The sequence below is a fragment of the Bidens hawaiensis genome, unplaced genomic scaffold (assembly GCF_021521415.1).
Source record: "Bidens hawaiensis isolate Kalapana, Puna unplaced genomic scaffold, B.hawaiensis_p1.1 tig00005453_1, whole genome shotgun sequence".
Classification (NCBI taxonomy): domain Eukaryota; kingdom Viridiplantae; phylum Streptophyta; class Magnoliopsida; order Asterales; family Asteraceae; genus Bidens; species Bidens hawaiensis.
Genome location: NW_027491347.1, coordinates 1436546 through 1457169, shown reverse-complemented (window position 1 = coordinate 1457169; position 20624 = coordinate 1436546). Strand labels below are relative to the sequence as shown.

Here is a 20624-nt window from a genome sequence, read left to right as displayed (position 1 = left end):
CAATAAGAAGACTTGCAAAAACCGTGATTTTTTTTAATCAAATAAATGTTATACTTCTAAGAAATTGAACCATTAACATCTTATTTTATAACGAGGCATGCAAAAATTGTGATTAATTCCAAAGGTAAAAAGTGTTCTTTTTAAACTGATTGATATCAAAAATTAAAAAGGGGAATTTTTGTATCTTTTTCAATCTGTCAATATTACGTCGGTAAAACTATTAAACATGTCCAGATTTTTCACAAATTTCACCAATAAATAACTAACGATACGTTTTTCATTCATAATTTTGTCATTCGATAAAAGTAAATTAACACAGATATAGTAAATTAACATATTATGTGTATACCCTATGTATTTTGGTTATTAATCACATCACCACTTATCGAAATCAACCACACGTTTTCTCTTTTAAGAAGTTGATTTGTATCGATCAGAATATGCTAGTTTTTTTATAAAACTAGTTGTTTTCTATTAATAGATGTTACGATTAACACCCGATTTTTAAAAAGCTTTGTGATAAAGTTATTTTTATTTCAGAAATAGAAGAAAAAAAATGCATTGATAAGATATGCATGTATAATTGATTAATTGAAGCTAGTTGAAATCAATGTGAAGAGGTAGGTCCCAGCAGAGCCCAGTTGGACCCGCAAAACTCACCTTGAAGAGGGACGTCTGCGCAAGGACCAACTGGTTCCGCAGGACCCACCATGCTCAGAGATGAAGACCTTAACCGCAGTACGCCAGCTGTTCCCGCAGGGAAAGCCTCCCAATGGTGAAGTACCCCGCCTGTCCCCGCAGCTGCGGATACAAGCCATCAGGGAAGGCTACCCGCACTAATAGCAAGGCTACACGCACAAGGCACTAACTCTCAATAATTCAGTGTCACCTGAAGGAATGAGCAAGGCGGGAATACTCCCGCCCAAATGAGCCAGTCCGTATGCTTCTGGAAAATCTTTTGTACTATACCTGCCAAGGTATGGACAAAATAGACAAGATCTGACCAAAGCAGCCAATGAACTAATCACAGGGTGACGCTCACCGACAACAGTACGAGGAGGAGCATGCTCTAGTACTGTTTGTCACTATTAGCCGCTGCCTACTCACCAACCCTTGTCGTGGCACGCACATAGCCTGCAGTTGGTGGAAAGGGAACAGTACACAGCCGGCCTTGTCACTATCAGCCGCTGCCTACCCACCAACCAGCATGGCATGTGCGTAGCCCATAGTTGGTAGAACAGGAATATTATACAGCTGGTTGTACCTGCTTGGAAACCTACCTTCGGCTATAAATACTCCAACACCTTGGAACGGTATCATCATCTTGTATCTTACCTTCACTAGCTATTTCTCTCAATATACACTTATATTCAGAGCAATCTAGTCTGATTCTCACGCCGGAGGGTGGTCACAAGGAGGAACCCCCCCCCCCCCCCCTTCTCAGTGACGAGCTCACGGTGTTTGTTTTGCAGGTCATCTGAAGAACATCCTTCTTTGCCGAACCTAACCCTCGTGGGAAACATTTACTTAACCCCCAGATTATCCATAATCTACTCGGGATCGCCTAGTGTTTCTTCACAATGGGAAATGAGAAACATGAAACTAGTTGCCACTTGCCAGCACGCAATTACAATGTGACAAAACGTACTTTGCTTTTATTAAGAATTGTATCATGAATACTGTTTTGTAATCATATTTAATTCAATGGTTATTTACAAAACAAAAATTATAAAGAGCAAAAAAATAAAAACAATCTTCAAATCAACACGACTTGGTCTGTTGTTATTCATAATATTATGGTACTCATAACTCATCTTATATGTGAACTTATTAATTTTAACCGCATATTAGAGACTTTTTTTTGTATGTACACAGTGACAGAATAGAAAATGAAATTAAAAAAAGAAAGGAAAAGAAAAAAGTAGTTTTAGCTAGCATTCAACCATCGTGATCTATCACAATAATATTTCTCTTTTACAAAGCATATTTGATATTTTCCTTTTTCAAATGCGACGCTTTTTTCTTATTCTCCAATCCACTTGTCACGTTCGCTTTACTATTTAACAATTATTTATCCAATTTATTTTCTCAACTTGTGACTCTATAATATTAAAATAACCAACTTAATTGACTAATCTTTCAATATTTTAAAATTTATGGTACTAATATCTAAGTTTATATATGCATTATTTAGTTTCTGTCACAAAAATCTTATTTTATAATGATCATGCATCCATCATTAGTTTCTATCTTGGCCCCATCTAATACCATATTATCAAAATTTAATGTTTTGATGGAGGGAAAGAAATTGATTTTTAAACAGGTATTTCTATATGTGTGTTGCGTGGATCATGTTAAACTTTTATAGCAAGTTAAAATGATAAAAAATTTTATAGCTAAAGTTAAAATGATAAAAGTTTAATGGTCTTAGTTTTAAAGTCATAAATATTGTGGTAATAGGTGAAAGGACAAAACTTTCGTTACCAAATTTTACGAACCAAAAAGTAAAGGCAATAAGCTAAAGTGCAGGGGTCAAAAATTTTAATGAATTCAACAATAAAATTGAACACGTTTTTTTAAATGTTAAATCTAACTCCACTAATAAAATACTACACTTTTGTTTACAACAACGGACTTGAAACCTCATCTTTTGTAAAGAGAACTTTATTCGAGACCTTGATAGCACAAAGCCAAAGACTCTTTGGTAATTATTCTGATGTTATAAACGAAGGAGTTGGGGTTTAAACGTTGAATCAAACTCGAGCTTCGAGGTTGTATGGGTTACTTTTGGGCTCGTCACTTTTTTTTGAACAACAACTTGGATCACTGACAAGTCGCTGACCAACCCAATCATCTCCATTCCTCAGGTACGAAATCTGGGGTGCTGAGCTAGCACGTCACTAGTTTGTACATCAGTCCGCTCTATCAATCCCGACCCGAAGACCACCCTCTAGAGAAAACCTGTCATAGGTGAGAAAACTCACCGGTCCAACTTAAAACTCCTATTTTGTTACAGGCAAAACTTAAACCCAATACATCCTTTTTATGACGAAGTCTTTTGATCTGGTTACTATAGCTAACGACAATTTTAATTTTATAAATTGACAATTTATGTATTGTTGTTTAAACGTGCCAAGCCGCAATCCAAGAGTTGAATTCAAAGGCGTTGACTTTTAAGAAAAAGTCAGCCATTCCTTAGCCTCCTCTCGCCAACCCAATAAATCAATGATCCACCGAAGAATAACTTGACTTTGCAAAATATAATCTAATATAGTTATGAAAATTAAATAGAATAAAAAGAATAATCACAGGAAAAAGGATCGAGTAAGCAAACTTAGGTGGTTGAGGACTTGAGACATTTCTTTTCGATTTCTTTTCTTTTTTTAATTAAAATTAGTTGAAAAAGTTACCTAACCATAGCCCTTTTAGTGTTATGGTTTGTCAAATCATTAACATCTAAAGAAAAAAACTATAACTAGTTTGTCACCCGGCGGGTTGCGTCTGGACACTTCGATAAAATCCAGACATTGGTAAAACCCAAGCGTTATCGGTCCTGGGTGTTGAGACGGTAAATCGACGTGAATTCCTTTGGTTTCGATTACGTACTTTATGTATCGGAACTAAAACAAAAAAATTATAAAAAATTGAGGTTGACCAATGAGGTGGCAATGGTTGGTAAAACTCGGACATTGGTAAAATATGAGCGTTGTCAATCTCGGGCGTTGAGGAAGCGAGTCTAAGCCAATTCGGTTGGTCTCCTTCGCGTTTGTTATGGTAATTATAACTAAATAAGAAACAAATTTGGCATTTGGTAGTTTTCGTTATGTTCGTTACAGCCCTAGAACTAAAACAAAATATGATGAGTCTATGCGAATTCGGTCGGCAACCGTCACGTTTGTTACGACTCCGGAACTAAACAAAAAAAGAAAAAACCAAATTGGCATTCGATCGATTTACGTTATTTTCGTTATGTTACCGGAACTAAAAAACAAAAACATAAACAATAAAAAAAACTAAAGTGACCACTAAGGTGCTGCCAAATGGCCCAATCAGACACTTGCGGCACCAAAGTTCTCTTTTACATATATTAATAATAATAACTAGTTATTAGGCCCCGCCGCATTGCGGGGGTTGTTAAACTTAGTAGATGTGTAGTTAAAGAAGTAGTTACATTGAGTTTATTACTCGTCTAGTAGTTCCATTAGAACTCGTGGCAGGGTTGTTAAACTTAGTAGATTTGTTGTTAAAGAAGTAGTTACGTTGAGTTTATTATTCGTCTAATAGTTACATTAGAACTTCGTTCTAGCTCGACATGCCGGTTATTAACGTTAATGTATATTTAATTTATGGTTTGTGTTTTAGCTTCTTGTTAAGAATGTTGTACTCTTAATGTATATTTAATTTCTAGTTTGTGTTTTGGCTTGAAGTTATTATAGCATGTTAAGAAAGAATAGCTTAAAAAACATAAATAAGAAGATAAAATGTAAACAAAAAAAGAAAATAACAGAGAAAACAAAAGGGGAAAAAAAGGTAAACAAAAGAATAGAAAGAAAGAACCTAAGCCATGGTTGTGGAAGAATTGAACCTGACCCTAACAATCAATGCATCATGCTTACCATTAGACCACACTTGATATTGTGTTTACCTTTTATCTTTTATATATAATATATGATATGTTAAGAATGTTAGTACAACAAAATATGCAAAGTGTACCATAGACATGCTTAAGAAAGTTGTCTTTTAATATAGACAAGGCTTTAGAGCCCGCGCGTTGCGCCGGGCATGAATCCGGTAATGATTACGCAGAAAGAAAGTTAGCGCTTGCACAACGAAACCAAAAAAAAAAGTTGTAACATGATTTGTGGCTCAGATCCGTGTTGTGGTTGTCATACGTTACCATTCCCAATAATGGAGCGCCATGTATAAACGAAGTATGTAGAGCTATAGAATATTGTTACGATAACGAAAAAGGTTAAAATGAGAAATCGCATACTAAAGCATAAAAGCTTCTTAGAAAAGCCAAAGATGCAAATCAGATCGCCAGATATGATCTGCTGCTAAACCTTGTAGTTCCATTTTATAGATTACCTGAAACGAATTCAAACGTTTGTACCAAGTAGGCCAAATAATCTGGAAAGTTCAATAGTTTTATGATAAAGAAACTTGAAAGTGGCTTTAATCTTAAATTTTCATATTCAAAGCTATCAACATCAGGGGATTCAATTTCAAGTAATATTTACAGTCATGAGCAAACAACCACCTTACATTTTGACAACTAAGAATCTTCAAAGATGCTGATGGACGCCATAATTTTTACCCTGAAAACGATCCTGGCATTTGCTTAAATGTTCTTTCATGTGTCATCATCACTCATCACCTAACAATTGTTAAACATATAAGAATCAAATAATCCCTTTCGTTTTGACTTTTGAAGTAGAAATTTACAGTTTTGGCTAAAAAAAAGCATCCTTCTTGCTATAATAACAAATTCTCATTAGCTATTACTTATACATTGGGTGAGAAATTAGATTCTAAAAAAATTCACTTACGTTTCCAAAAAAGATTTGTTGGCGTATTTATGCAAATTGGAGATTCACGCCCTGCAAAACAAAAATATTAATATAGTTCATACATGAATTTGCATTGGTTTCATATAATATCAAGAATTGCGTACCTCATAAATGGCATCTAAGTCTTCAATGCAGCCTGGATTACCATAAATAAACTCTAATACAGTCAATTAGAGGTGCACAAACAGCCCAAAACCAATTTGGGTTGAAACTGGTCGCTTTGGTTAACAAAAGTCAAAACTTGTTTATGATTGGTTTCGATTTGGATTGATTGGGTTAATAGGTTTCGATTCAGGCTTTGACCGGCTTTTGTCAGTTTTCACAGGTTTCGGTCGAGAAAATTACAAACCGGTTCCAAACCTACCGTTTCAATTGGTTTCTGTATAATTGATTCCAAGCTGGTTCTTTCGCCCACCTTAGCAGTCAATAGACACCGCAAATAACCTCGTTGTTGATCAATTTTAACCAAATTTTGTTACACAAACCAAAAGGGAAACAACAAAAACTACTACGGAAGATAAATTAGCAATAACTCTTCTCGAGAGATTAACAGGAGCTATAATCGGCAATTATAGAGCAAAAATTCTCAGTTAACAAAATATGTTGTATACACATATGCGTGTTATCTCAAAGTTAGAGGCATACCCGTTCCAAGGCTTGAATTGCACGGTTCAATTCAGAGGCCGGAAAAAACCACCACCACCGCCACCAGAGAACCCGACAGCAGTAGGTTAGACGTCTACACCTAATCCGCATATCTTCCATTAATTAAACCAAATATGAGTTGCCCATTTCACAGCACGTCATCAGAGGAGAAAACGTATCATAGCCACGTGCACCTAAGGTTACATAATAAGCAGCGAAATTTACAACATAACAATTAGAAAGAAAACTGTACAAATCACGCAGCCTAGATTACAAACACCTTACGCTTTTTTTACAATGAATAGTGAATGTGTGTTTTTTTAAGGAATACTTGTAATTTAATATATATATCAAAAGCATAATTTTGTATAATATAAAATATGTTCTAATGGCTCTAAGTAATTGAGAATAATTTAAATATTAAGGGGCAAACAACTGTTTTGAACAAGTTTCAAACCTTAAAACCAAACCACATCTATATTAGACCAAACAGTCAACGAACACCCCTAAATACCATGTTGCAAAACTCCTTAAAACATTATATATAGAGGGAACAAAATAGTCCCAATTTCCCCCCAAAAACTTTCATTTTCCCCGAAATTGAGGGATTGTGTCCCCATTTTTCCCGGACAATATTCCCACAACTTTTTCCCGACTACTTACTTTTCCTCACATTGAATACTGGTAAAAAGTAACCCGGGAAAAACAAGAGGCGGTGTTCCCAGTTCCCACCCAGTGCCAGGTTTCTCCGGCCTCCCACCTCCCACTTCGTCCCTCATAGGGCACATAATATATGTTTATAAAGATATAGGATGAGATCCTGAGATAAGCTCAAACTTAGCTCAAGATATAGGATGAGATCCCTGAGAAAACTTTTTACTCTTAAGCAACAAGCTCATAAAACAATCCAATAAACTATAAATTCCTGCGCAAATTTATAAGAAGCTAATATATAAGTATAAAAAATATATAACCTGTACAAGACTATCATACAATTTGGCCATCAATGGTTTATCTTATCCTTGTTCTCCCTCCAAAAATAACAAAGATGATATCAATTTTGTAATCACTCGAGATTTTTTATATATAAATGTTGTAGATTATATATATTTAGATTTAGCATTCATTTCAGTCTTCAGGCGGAAATGTTGGGGCTGTAAATGCAGATTCAAGATTCTCATTTACAATCTCATCATGTCATCGGATTCTGCTATCAAATTGGATGCTGAAGACTCGGGTTTTTTCGGACCTTTTGGAAGCCTTGATTTTGGAGGCCCTTTCTCGGCTGTAGATTTTCTCTGCAAATGAAAACATGTTTGGTTAATTGTAGAGCACAAAATGACTCATTTTTTTGCTACTTTTTTTATAAGTTGTTGGCATAGCATCTCATCAGTGGTTTTAGTTTGATTATATGCCATGTGGCGTATGATTCAGCATTTGCTACTTGCTTTTAGATATAACATTTAGAAGCTAAAAGATCTTTTAGTCAAACTTGACCAGGGGTGTAAACCCAAGCTGGTTTGTGAGTTAATCGAGAATGACACGTTAAAAGCTGGAATAGAGCCTAGCTCAAACGAGCCTAGCTCAGACGATGAAAATAAGCTTGTTAATTAAACGAGACCGTGCCCAGGCTTCACTTATAGAGCTCGAGTTGGCTCATGAGCCTAAACGAGCAAATTATTTATATAACTTTTATTTAGTGTGTTATATATTTATAAAATAATATTTGTTATGCATAAAATTGTGATAACTGATAAAAATAACTAAACAATATATGCAATGCTATAGAAATTATAATTTAAAAATATATAAAAATAGCTAAAAATGTAGAGAGCTTGAAAAAACAACTCACGAGTAGAGCTCGAAACAAGCCGAGCTCGAGCTCGGGCTCTCGTTACAGAAAATCAGTTAAATGAAGTTGGTTAAAAATCAGGAAAATATAGTACACTTATTATTTTTAAATTAGGTAAACTAGAATAGTTTATGCCATAACACAATTTTTTCAGCAACTTTCAAACCGTTGACCTATTTTAACCCGGTTTCCATACCTTCTTACTAGACATTGGTTTATCAGCAGGGGAGGTTGTGTTTGCATCTGGTGTTGGTTCCAGGCCCATAATATCTTCAAACCGTGCATCGCCTTCATCATCTATCCGTATAGCTTTTGTCCCACTTTTTCTCTTATGTCGGTTAACCTAAAATTTGAACAAATGAGTGCAATCAGATATTATATATTTATGATAAACTTTATTTTAAATTGTTTTAGCTATTCCCACATACAAATGGTGGGTTATTATTATATACCTGTGGAATTTCTTTTAGCTTTTGCTCCATTTGTGCATCATCAATGAGTAAGGAAATAACATCTTCAGGAGCCAATATGTCACCCTGTATATGACCACCTGTCATTACAAGTTGCTGAACTGTACTTTTTTGGCTAGCTCTCTGTAAAATCTTTTCTTCAACTGTTTCTTTGCAAATTAACCTATAAACTGTTACCTGCGTCATCAAAACATAAGTTTCAGAAACTCAATTATTTATGTAAAAAAATATAAAAAAGTTAATGATGAGAAAGCTAACATCTTTTGTCTGACCCAAACGATGGGCCCTATCCATGGCTTGTAAATCCAATGTTGGATTCCAATCACTTTCATAAAATATAACCGTGTCAGCAGCAGTCAAATTGATCCCGACACCACCCGCTCTCGTGCTCAGTAAAAACACAAAAATATCATTTCTACAAGAAAACAAGTGTTAGCCAAAAGATAAGTGTATCTTCTAGAAGTGTCTCAAGAAATAATAAAATAATAATAATTTAATATTGATTTACTATTCTGACCTTAGTTGGAAGTCTTTGACCATATCCCTACGGTCTGTTATGGTAGATGATCCATCAAGCCTTAAGTATCTGTACTTCCTATAGTTCATATAGTCCTGCAAATTTAAAAGAAACCATCAAGAAAATAGAACATAAACAAATGCATCCAATAAATAACTGAAGTAGTTTTTGATACCTCAATAATATTCAACATCTTGGTCATTTGTGCAAAGAGAAGAACACGATGATTTCCAGCACGCAACCGCTTCAAGAGTATATCCAGGGTTTGAAGCTTCCCTGAATCCTAAATAATTAATCAGAATCAATTCAAGTTAGAAAATGACCAAATGGACAGAGTATGCAGATTACAGGTGGCAATTTTGACCAACAATATGATTATGTTCTATCTCTAGCAAGGTAAACCAATTAAGCTAAAAATTAACTCTAGCCGTCCAAAAATAAAAAAATAAAAAAAAAGATGCCATTTAAGAAATGAACAATTAATGAAATTTTTATTTAGCAGAATGTTAAATTTACCCTTGATGCATTTAAGACACCATTTGCTTACAATCGTTTGAATATTCATTTAAAACAATTATTCTCATTACAAGTTAGTCTAATTCTATGAAATTGAAATATCACCTTTTACAATTTAGTTTAGCTTTTTAGGCCCAACAGCTGATGTTTACATTTACTTTTAATTGGTGTTCACCCGGTTATATCCGCTCATCTATGTTCGTGAACCGTTCGTTTATACCATCAATGAACATAAACGAACACGAACATGCTCAAGTTCTTAATGAACGAGCACGAACAAAAATAACCTGTGCATTTAATCGTCCATGTTCGTTCGGTTCGTTTACAAGCCTAAATTTCCTATTTTCTTACAACCCCACTTTGACCCATTACTCATTTTTAAACGACGCATTTCGACCTCTAATAAAAATATATTAAAGCATGCAAGAAACTTTTAAGTAAACAAAATGATAGATTTTCATACTGTGAGCATCTTGGCAGGATCAAAACTCTGCATAGGTGGACATGAACCAAAGATCTTGTGAGTGAGCTGGAGAGCAGGTTGCACAATAGGTAGTTCTTCGTCAATTTCTTGTATCAAATGATGAGGAGCGTTATCTGGTTTTCTAGGTCCGTTTGAGTCGGACATGCGTGCAAAACCAAGCAATAATCTCTTAATCCAAGGATTATGCAATTCCTCAACTTTTTTATACGCAAAATCTCTATCTGGACAGTCTGCATCAATCTGCCAATCACACAATGCACAATGTCAATAACAGATATTTATTAACAGCAGTAAGTTTATTTACGAGCACAAATAAACCCATTTGTGTATACAAAATATTTAACATACACAGTGATTTAGACGAGTCAAATGGGTAAAATAAACTAACTTTTTGGCAACGCGTGTTTTCACATAAAACCTCCTAAATCATTTTATTCAAAACAGCAGATTATTATTAATCAATATTTATTATCATATTATTATTTATAAAAAGTTAAATACTCTGGTCAAATGGTGTTTGGGTAAACCCATCCGTTTGACAATTAAAAAGGTTCTAGAAACTCTGGAACCAGAACTGCAATAAGATAGGTCAATATCTGCTTGATCAAATCTAATAACTGATTTTATTTTATTTGCCTATGAAGGATTAAAAATGAAACTATGAAGTTTTGAAGGATGTATATAAAATTGCCCCTAAAAGTTATCCTTGGTGCGGTGGTCCTTTTAAGGGTCGTAAGAGTAAAGCTATATACCACGATGAACAAATATATTAACTTGATGGTAACACTTACAGGAGGTGCTCTTATTGGTGGAATGAAAGAGAAAGCCGAATGAAGTAACCGAACATCAGACGCAAGTCTATCTTCATGTGAGAGTACCAAAGCCTCAAACGGGGCATCCGTGGGTCCCGTTGCAAGTCTTCGTTTAAGAATATTCATTTCCGACTTAGATGGTAATAATAACATTCTTGTTACCGCTTTCACTTTCTCCTTCCCAATATTATTATCCTCATCTTCCGTTATAAAGTCAACAACCTCGTCTAAAATACTCGAATCACATCTAGAAATTGAAAACAATAATCTCTCCATCATAGAAGCATTTGCTATGAATGATGTTTCGGCTGGTGAAAGATCAATCAATCGTGTAAATCCAAACGCTCCATTGTAATAGGGCCCGTATTTAACTTGCTTAAATATGGATTGATAAATCCTTAGGGGAGAGAATATGTTGAAATGTTTCTCAAAAAACTCTTTCCTAGTACTATGTTTTCCTTCCTGGTGTATTACTTTTGGAATCTGCAAACAAAATTAGTGATTAACAATCTGATTCTGGAAACTTAAATGTATGATTTAAGTAATTAATTACCTTATATGTAATAGGATTCTTAATCCCAGAACAATATACATCCTCCAATTCCCCAAACGGAGGTGGAAGAAGCGGATTTGGGATGTCTCCAAAATAGAAATATGAACTTCCTTCGTTTCTCTCAAATAACTCAGGATGGTTACAAACCTGTCATCACAAGGGAAAATAATGGTTCAAACAAATATATAAAATATTGATAAAAGTGTTCTAACAATGATAAATAGGCTTGTAAACAAGCCCAAACGTTCAGTGAACCATTCGTGAACAGGAAGTTCGTTTATTTAATAAACGAACGAGTATGAACAGAACTTTTTGTTCATTTGGAAACGAGCACATGTCTCGCTCGTTCATTTATGTTCGTGGACGTTCATTTAAGTTTGTCATTTAAATCTGTTTATGTTAAGTTGTTTATGTTCATTTGTTTACGTTCATTTATGTTTCTTAGGCTACGTTTGTTTAAGTTTGTAAAGATATTCATTTAAAATTTAGGCCCGTTAGTTACTTTTAATTGGTGTTAGCTCAGTTATGTACATGAGCCATTCATTTTATATTATTAATGAACGAATACGAGCGCGTTCATTTTCTAAACGAATGAACATGAACAAAAAAACCTCGTTTGTTTAATTGCTCGTGTTCGATCCTTTGTTCGGTTAATATGAAACAAACGAACACGAACATGCCCCATTCGTGTTTGTTTACAAGCCTAAACGCAGAGAAAAGAAAAGTGGAAAAGATAAAAAGGAGAATTGCCTTTCTCAACTGGATGACAATATTCATCAAGTTCATAAACTTCTTCTCATTAAGTTGACCACGATTACTGTCAAACAACTCAGCAAGAGATATTTTGTTTTTAATAGCTTGGTAAAACGCTTGTTGTCGTGAACTCAATTTGCAATGCACTGTAATTTCAGTCTTTCGAGTCAACTCGGAAACCACGTCCTTCTTAACACGCCGCAACATAAAAGGCTTTAAAATAGCATGCTGGCAAAAACGTAATAAACAAAATAGAAAACTAAGGTTAAGAGTATGGTGAAAATCTCATGTAAGGGGGTGTTTGGGATTCCTTATGAAATCTCCTTATAACCTTTCAATAAGTTACAAAAGTGTAACTTATTAACTTTTCCCTCTCACACCAAAAGCAATCCCAAACACCTTATTACTATTCAAAAAGTTAGTTATAAGTTGGGGAAAATTAGCAATCCCAAACGCCCCCTAAACAAAGAAACTAACTACTTACCAATCTGCTAAGTTGATGCTCATTTAAAGTCCCACCATGTTCAGCATGGTTTTCAATACTGATGCATACACAATGAAGCATTATTCTTTATACTGTTGATATATAAAAGGAATACAAGTTTTAAAAAACCAAAATCTTACCCTTTAGAAAACCACTCATTAAATTGCTCATGGCTGTCGAAAAGGGTTGGCATGATGAAATGAAGGAGGGCCCACAACTCAGCCATGTTGTTTTGAACAGGTGTCCCAGTTAGTAACAGACGATTTCTACAATTAAAACTGAGTAGTGTCTTCCATCTTATACTGTTAGCACAATTAAACAAAATACAGTGAGATATAATATCCTATAAAGCACATTATTTATCCATACAAAAAAAAGCAAAACAAAACAAAACTAAAAGGACAAAAAAGTGGAAGTGTTTGCAGGCCAATTCAACCGGACACAGCCCGTTTAAACCATTACCTGGTTGAACTTTTGATTGCCTGAGCTTCATCCAATACCATGTACTGCCATTTCACACGTCTGAAGTACTTTTCATCAGATACTAGAAGCTGGTAGCTGGTAATAAGGATATGGAATCCAGCATCCCTGTTGAGTCAAAATTAATTGAATCAGCATGTCTGGAATATTATGAAACACAACACAATCTGTAAACTTGCAATGAAAAAAACAAACAGTATGAAATTGTCTGAATGCATGTGTTTATCTAGTTTTGTTAAAAATCACTTTGTAAAACTTTAATTTTAATTTAAAAATTTACTCATATTAGAAAGCATATCTAAATCAAACTAAAAAAAAAGACGGAGTGAAAAGGCACCCATTAGTAGCCCAGTAAACGAACCAAACGTTCAGTGACAGAAAGAAAATGAACATATTTTTCTGTTCATTTAGTCAAACGAATAAACATGAAGACATGGCTCATTCATTCATTTATGTTTCTGAGCATTCGCTCATTTACGCCAGTTTATGTTCGTCCTTTTACATTCAATTATGATCGTTTGTTCATATGTGTTTTAAGTTCGTTCGCGTACGTTATATATTCAGTTAAACTTTTTAGACTAACTACACTTAGTCTAGATTCTTTTATGCCCAACAGATTGATGTTCACATTAAATTTTAATTGGCGTTTGCTCCGTTGTGTTCATTCATCTATGTTCAATTATGGCAGTATGTTTATGTTCGTGAACCGATCGTTAATACTATTAACAAACAAACATAAATGAAAGGAGCACACTCAGTTTCTTCACAAATGAACATGAACAAGAAAACCTCGTTCATTTAAACGTTTGTATTCGATCACTTGTTCAGTTAAAGTTAAAACGCACGAAGTCATCAACATATCACGTTCGATTCGTTTACAAGCCTACCCATTAGTGCCATGTTACTATTGCCTTCTAAGTACAAAGGTAAACAAGCAACCTAACAATCAGCCAAAAAATATGATTGAATAAATTGCAGTCAGCAATTCATTTTCATATGTATGTTGACTCAAATTAAAAAATATAATACGAAAGCATAGGCATTTGGTGATTAGAGGAAGCCTAAAGGTTCACACTTTTTAAAAAAATCATATTTTTTAACATGGTTTATAATATATATTTATTGCAAAAAAAAATACAAAAAGATTGATGCAAGTGCACAAAATAAGAATCATGGGGTGGGTACCTTCGATAAAGTCGCTTTGGATTTATGTTTTTCCTAAGTACTGTTCGTTCCTGAATGCCACCCCAATAAGGAAGCGTTTTTAGGTCAGGGCAGAACCGGCCTATTTCATCAGCCCAGTTGTTCAAGACAGAAGTAGGTGCAACAACCAGAAACGGGCCCCATATATTTTTCTCCTGCAGAAAGACATAATCATTAGTTCATTACATGTTATTGCAACTGAAACTGTAAAGATCAGAGGTAAAGGTGACAATTTCAACCCATGCACTTATGAATAGTCATTTAAATACGTTCTGTGTTCGTGTGTTCGCTTAAGATACGCTCATTTATGTTTGTTAGTTTGCAATTGTTTAAGTTCGTTTGTTTAAGTTCGCTTATATATTTATTTTATTTTGTCTTGGTTAATGTTCATTAATCATTACAATTTATTCTAGTTTTGTGGAATTAAAATACAACCCATTACAAATTAGGTAGTCTATTTACTTTTTAGGCCTGCCAGATTGATGTTCACGTTTACGTTAAGTGGTTTTTGCTCAGTCATATTCATTTATGTTTGGTCGCCCATGTTCACTTAGGTTAGTTCGTTTACGTTCATTTATACTCTTAACGAACGAACATAAACAAACACAAGCACATTCATTTTCTTAACGAACAAAGACAGACAAGCAGACAAGAAAACCATCTTCCTCTAATTTTTCGTGTTCAATCGTTTGTTTGGTTAAAGTTAAACGAAGGAACATGAGCATCCACTGTTCGTGTTCATTCAGTCCGTTTACATGACTAGTGATCAACCCAACCGGCCCGTGTCAAACAAAACACCCCATTAACCAACCTGCCCATCTTGCCACAAATATTCAGAGTTTCAGGCAGTTTACTTACTTCAGCCAAATGAGCCAAGAACGCCATTGCTTGAATAGTCTTCCCAAGGCCCATCTCATCAGCAAGAATACCATTTAGACCCTTAAGAAAACAGTCAACAACTCAGCAAAACAATAAGAAAGAAGAATAAAAATGTCCATGAGACTACATTATTACCTGCTCATAACAATTGACCAGCCACTGGAGACCTTTTAGCTGATACTCTTTCAAAGAACCTTTGAATAATTCTGGTGTTTGTACCGAAGATGCTACTGGCATAGTTGAACTGAAACAACATGGAACATGTACCCATTTAAGTAAATAAACTACTGTAAACTTAGGGAGCATTTGGCTTGAAATTACGACTCGCTATGGGTATGGGTTTAATAACAGGAGGAAGCTGAAACAGGATTGGGAATAGATTTCTAGATCCAACCCCCTTGGTGGGTTTAGTGTACGCCCAATTATTTGAGTTTAATATCCATTTTCAAAACCAAAACCCACTAACCGATGGCTTTTATTAGAAATAAAAATCATTCCTTCATTCCCATACGCATAAATAGGCTTGTAAACAAACCGAACGTTCAGTGAACACTTTTATTAGAAATAAAAATTATTCCTTCATTCCCATACGCATAAATAGGCTTGCAAACAAACCGAACGTTCAGTGAACAGCTCGTGAACCATAGCGGTAACATACGACAAACATGAACAAAAAATTTTGTTCATCTAGTTAAAGTTTTAAAAGGACTGAACATGACACACGTCTCTTTCGTTCATTTGTGTTCGTGAACATTCGTTCATTTAAATTTGTTTAGTATGGATTTAATTGTTCCTCACATTAATTTTAACTGGTTTTAGCTTAATTATGTTCGCTCATATATGTCCAGACATATTAGTTATGTCAGTCCATTCACGTACGTGAACGCTCATTATATTGTTAACGAACGAACACGAAAACCCGGTTCTTAAATTGTTCAAGTTCATTAATTTGTTCGGTTATGGTTAAACCAACAAACACGAACATGCTCCAATCGTGTTCGTTCGGTTCGTTTACAGGCCTATACACACTAAAAATTGGAAGAAAAAACACATACGGGTGCAATAAATCTATGTTGCTAGATCCAGCAACTGAAGAATCATGTTGTTCAGGGACCTCAACACCTGAAGCTTGACGCAATTTTAAACATTCATCATCAAATGCACTCGTGATCTTTTTCTGTTTGGAAACTGCATCTTGGGCTGCTTTCAGGGCCTCCATTTTCATTTGGGCCTCTTCAGGATCTTCTTCAATTGCAATAGCATCTGAAGAACTCATGATTGCTTCTTGATCATTGGTCTTATCATTTTCGAGTAATGCTTCGGCTGGCTGTGCAGATGACTTGTTCTGCATGAAGTGACCATAAAGTTCTGTTTGAGATAATAAAAAGTTTAATCTCTGCTGCTGGCGTTTGGCTTCACGAAGTTCCTGTTCACGTTTCAAAGCTTCAGCAGCTTCCTTTTCTTCTCTTTTCCTAATCTCAGCCTGAACGACAAATTGAATACAAGTATAAACATTCCCCAACTTACTACAAAAATGTTCTTTCTCAGTAGGACGTATGTAAACATCATGGGTGTATAAGAAATAAACAAAAAAACAAGAAAAGGTGTGTCGATGCATTTTAAGATAAACAATAATTCTATGTTGAACATTGTTTTGATCTCCTATAAGCATTTAACATGAAGATTCATTTAGTTGTTAACTTGCCAAAAATAATGATAAAAGAAGTAGAAGTTTGTAGCTAACAAGCAATGCACAGAGTTATGCGTTTAATCAACCCAACAACTGTAGGTCAATTTACAAAGAAAAAAAATAAGCTTTTCTTCTACATTGGATGTAAACAGAACCTTGTGTCTTTTAAGTAAAAACGTATATGTATAAAAGGTGACAGATCAGCAAAACTACTTAATAGGCTTTCTTGTAAACATGTATAATGAGCTTTATGTAATAAAAAGCAGTTATCAATTCTTTTCAGAGATTCATGTACACACTACATAGTATTGCCCAATAAGTTTAGAGAAAATATTACCATCTCTTTATCCACTCTTTTCCAAAACACCAGCATATCGCGTGCCAGTTTACGAGTGCGAATGGAAGCACCCCTCATCAACTTAAGTGATCTGCTCACCTTCATTTTTACCTGGAAGAAAAAACAAATTTTAAGCATGCCAATTGGAATATCAGAAATTTAAAAGGCTAGCACTCACACTATATTACAGGATTTTGACTAATGCAAATAATGCTTGTAGATTCAACAAAATGTGAGTGACATAAAATATGATAAATACCTCTCTGTGACAGTTCTCAGAAAACCTCTTTGCATCAGTTAATTGCTTTCTATGAAAGTTGATAAAGAATCTGTGATGTTTTGGAACGTCTTTTCTGACCATATTCACCCAATATTTATCAACTCTATCCATCTCCTCCTTCTCAATTTCAGACGGATCTTTCTTCACATTTTGCTTCTTAGGTAGACTACGTTCAATAATCTGGAAGCCAAACGATTCAACAAAACATAAGTCAACAAATCCTAACAAACTATAAAAAGTTAACATCCAGAGACAAAATACGAACCTCGTATGTGTCACCTTTCTCCAACACCTTCACATAGTGCACCTGCAGCACTCCACTTTCTGACATGATAAACCGCCTAAAACCGCCAGCTGCACCCTCAGGAGCAGAATATGACTCCAATGCAGCATCACTGACTTTAAGACTGAACTTTTGTGAGGAGTTATTTGATGTTTGGGAACTTAATCTTGTCAAAAGTGATTCATATTGTGGTTTGGGCTCGCCCATTCCTGATCCACTTCTGGACCCAAATCTTTTATCAGCAGACATCATTGAAGCTAACGAACCCAAATCAAGAGTGCCTGTAAGGTAAAACTCCTCCACCCGGATATCTGATGTTTTTGGTAAGTTTAATGAGGCGGCTAGCGTTTCATAAGTTGGAGGAATCTTGTAACTGACACCATCCCCGATATCCAGATAAGCCGGTTCATATACTGACCTGCATATTAAGGTAAAGAAAACTAACTAATCAGATCAAAATGCAAATTGAAACATCTTTTAACAATTTAAACAGCACAAACCTATCTAATCCATACTCTGGAGAAAAATCTGCATCTTTGTAATGCCCTACATATTGAGGAACCGTTTCAATCTTGTGTGATCCAGGACGGCCATTCCCCAATTTATGATCCTTTGATCCGACACTACTCTTGCTGCCAAACATCCCGTTCCGTGTGGAGGCAGAAGGCAGATTATTATGTTTATGCCTTCTTTTGTACTTATGAGCATGCTCACCAAGCATTGCTCTATATCTCTCCTCAGAAACATACTCATCATAATTCCCATCCTGATCCTCATCACTACTATACGTATTTCTCCGCTTTCTCTTTTCCAGCATCATTCCATTATTCCGGCCTGTCATTGCTACACCTGATAATAATATAATATCCAATCATTAACTTCAATATACACATTTAATCACTCTTTATCAACCTTCAATCATTCAAACAATAGATACAAAATAACAAAGTTAATCAACAATTAAGTCGTTTGTTTCTGTGTCAAGTAAACAAATAGTCAAATGCCAAAAAACAACAATCGTTTTTAAACCTGTAATTGACTAGCTGTAATGTAATTTTAGTGAAAATCTACAGAGAAGCCTTTAATTATTCAATCACTAGATACAAAATAATAAAGTTAACCAACAGCTAGTTCGTGTGTTTCTCTGTGGCATATTAATCACTGAATGTAATTGACTGGCTGTGATGTAATTTTAGTGAAAATCTACAAAGAAGCCTTTAATCGTTCAATCAATAGATACAAAATAACAAAGTTAATGAACAGCTAATTCGCGTGTTTCTGTGTCAAGTAAAAATAGTCAAATACCGAAAAACAACAATCGTTTTTAAACCTGTAATTGACTAGCTGCAATGTAATTTTAGTGAAAATCTACAGAGAAACCTTTAATCAGTCAATCAATAGACACAAAATAATAAAGTTAAGCAATAGCTAGTTCGCGTGTTTCTCTGCAAATTGACTAGCTGTGATGTAATTTTAGTGAAAATCTACAAAGAAGCCTTTAATCATTCAATCACTAGATACAAAATAACAAAGTTGATCAACAGCTAATTCGCGTGTTTCTACTGAATAAGAACGATCGTTTTAAACCTGTAACTGACTAGCTGTGGTGTAGTTTTACTGTAAATCTACAGAGAAACCTTTAATAATTCAATCACTAGATACAAAACAATGAAGTTAATCTACAATCACCGAATAAGAACGATCGCTTTAAACGTGTAATTGACTAGCTGTGATGTAATATTAGTGAAAATCTACAGAGAAACCTTCAATCATTCAATCAGTAGATACAAAATAACAAAGTTAATCAACAACTAATCACCGGACTAACTGTAATGTAATTACACTGTAAATCACAAATAAATCAAGCGCCTACCTCCTCGGTTACCTCTGCTCTCACCTTGACTACTATTCGCATAATAATCAAACTCGTCACCTTGCGGCACTTGAAACTTCGTCAGAGACTACAACAACACCACCATACATAAGTCAATCACACACATCAACACCTAAACACGAACGAAATCACAGAAAACCTAACGAACTACCTCAAAAATTGAACCGTAAAAGGCGAATTTAACGAGGAATAGAGACATGTACCTCGAGATTAAAGAGATTCGAGTAGTTATACGAGTTCCTGTGGTGTCGATCTGAGTCCATACGGCGTCAATTTGAAGAATATTGAGAGTGAAAGCGTAGGATTGTGAAGAGAATGATGAATTTTATGAGAGAAAGAAACCCTAGGTCTGTTGGAGAAGAAGGCGGAGGAGGTGCGCAGGATAAGAAGAAGATACAGAATTGACATGATTAAGGGGGTGGTGCTAAAGTGAGCGGGTCAGGGGTATGGGTTGTTAACGTGAGCCGGGGGTACTTTGTTTGTTCAGATCAAGTGCTCGGCCTGTACAGGGAGTTTTGAGAATTAGTGATGAGTGAGATTAGGTAAGATGTGGGGAGGTACACTGGAAACCTTTTGCGGTAATTTCTAGATTTTATCCACTTGGCAACATCTACTGCCTTTAATTAAATTTTCAACTTAGGTTTTTTATTTGTCACTGTAGCCTAATTATTTTGTCTTAACCGGTTCACGCTGGCTTCAGAGTTTGACTTGGGCATTTGTTTGGAAAATCATACCGTCGGCTGCCACTTGACAACCGTTATGATTTATAAAATTCTATTTATGTTATACTTAGCATGGTGCAAAAAATTTTTAAAACGAACTAGTTAACATGACACGACATTGACATGAACATGATTGAGTTTCAGTTTAACAAGCTTCGTGTCTTATTAGACAAGTCAACCTGTATAAACTCACGTCCTAA

The 20624-nt window shown here is 35.0% G+C and overlaps 1 protein-coding gene across 1 annotated transcript; it reads right to left on the bottom strand.

Moving 5' to 3' along the window:
* Window positions 1-7324: 7324 nt before the first annotated feature.
* Window positions 7325-20162, bottom strand: LOC143629785 (chromatin-remodeling ATPase INO80-like). The gene is made up of 23 exons (XM_077098963.1): window positions 19906-20162; window positions 19682-19769; window positions 18309-18657; window positions 17791-18226; window positions 17505-17705; window positions 17246-17356; window positions 16274-16701; window positions 15354-15462; window positions 15198-15278; window positions 14322-14494; window positions 13119-13244; window positions 12797-12958; window positions 12657-12714; window positions 12170-12400; window positions 11420-11566; window positions 10846-11349; window positions 10034-10294; window positions 9230-9337; window positions 9055-9149; window positions 8796-8952; window positions 8520-8714; window positions 8264-8410; window positions 7325-7513 (listed from the first exon to the last, which is right to left on the bottom strand). The coding sequence occupies exons 1-23, from the start codon at window positions 19963-19965 to the stop codon at window positions 7397-7399; spliced, it is 4344 nt and encodes a 1447-aa protein (XP_076955078.1). The 5' UTR covers window positions 19966-20162; the 3' UTR covers window positions 7325-7396.
* Between the last annotated feature and the right edge of the window lie 462 nt (window positions 20163-20624).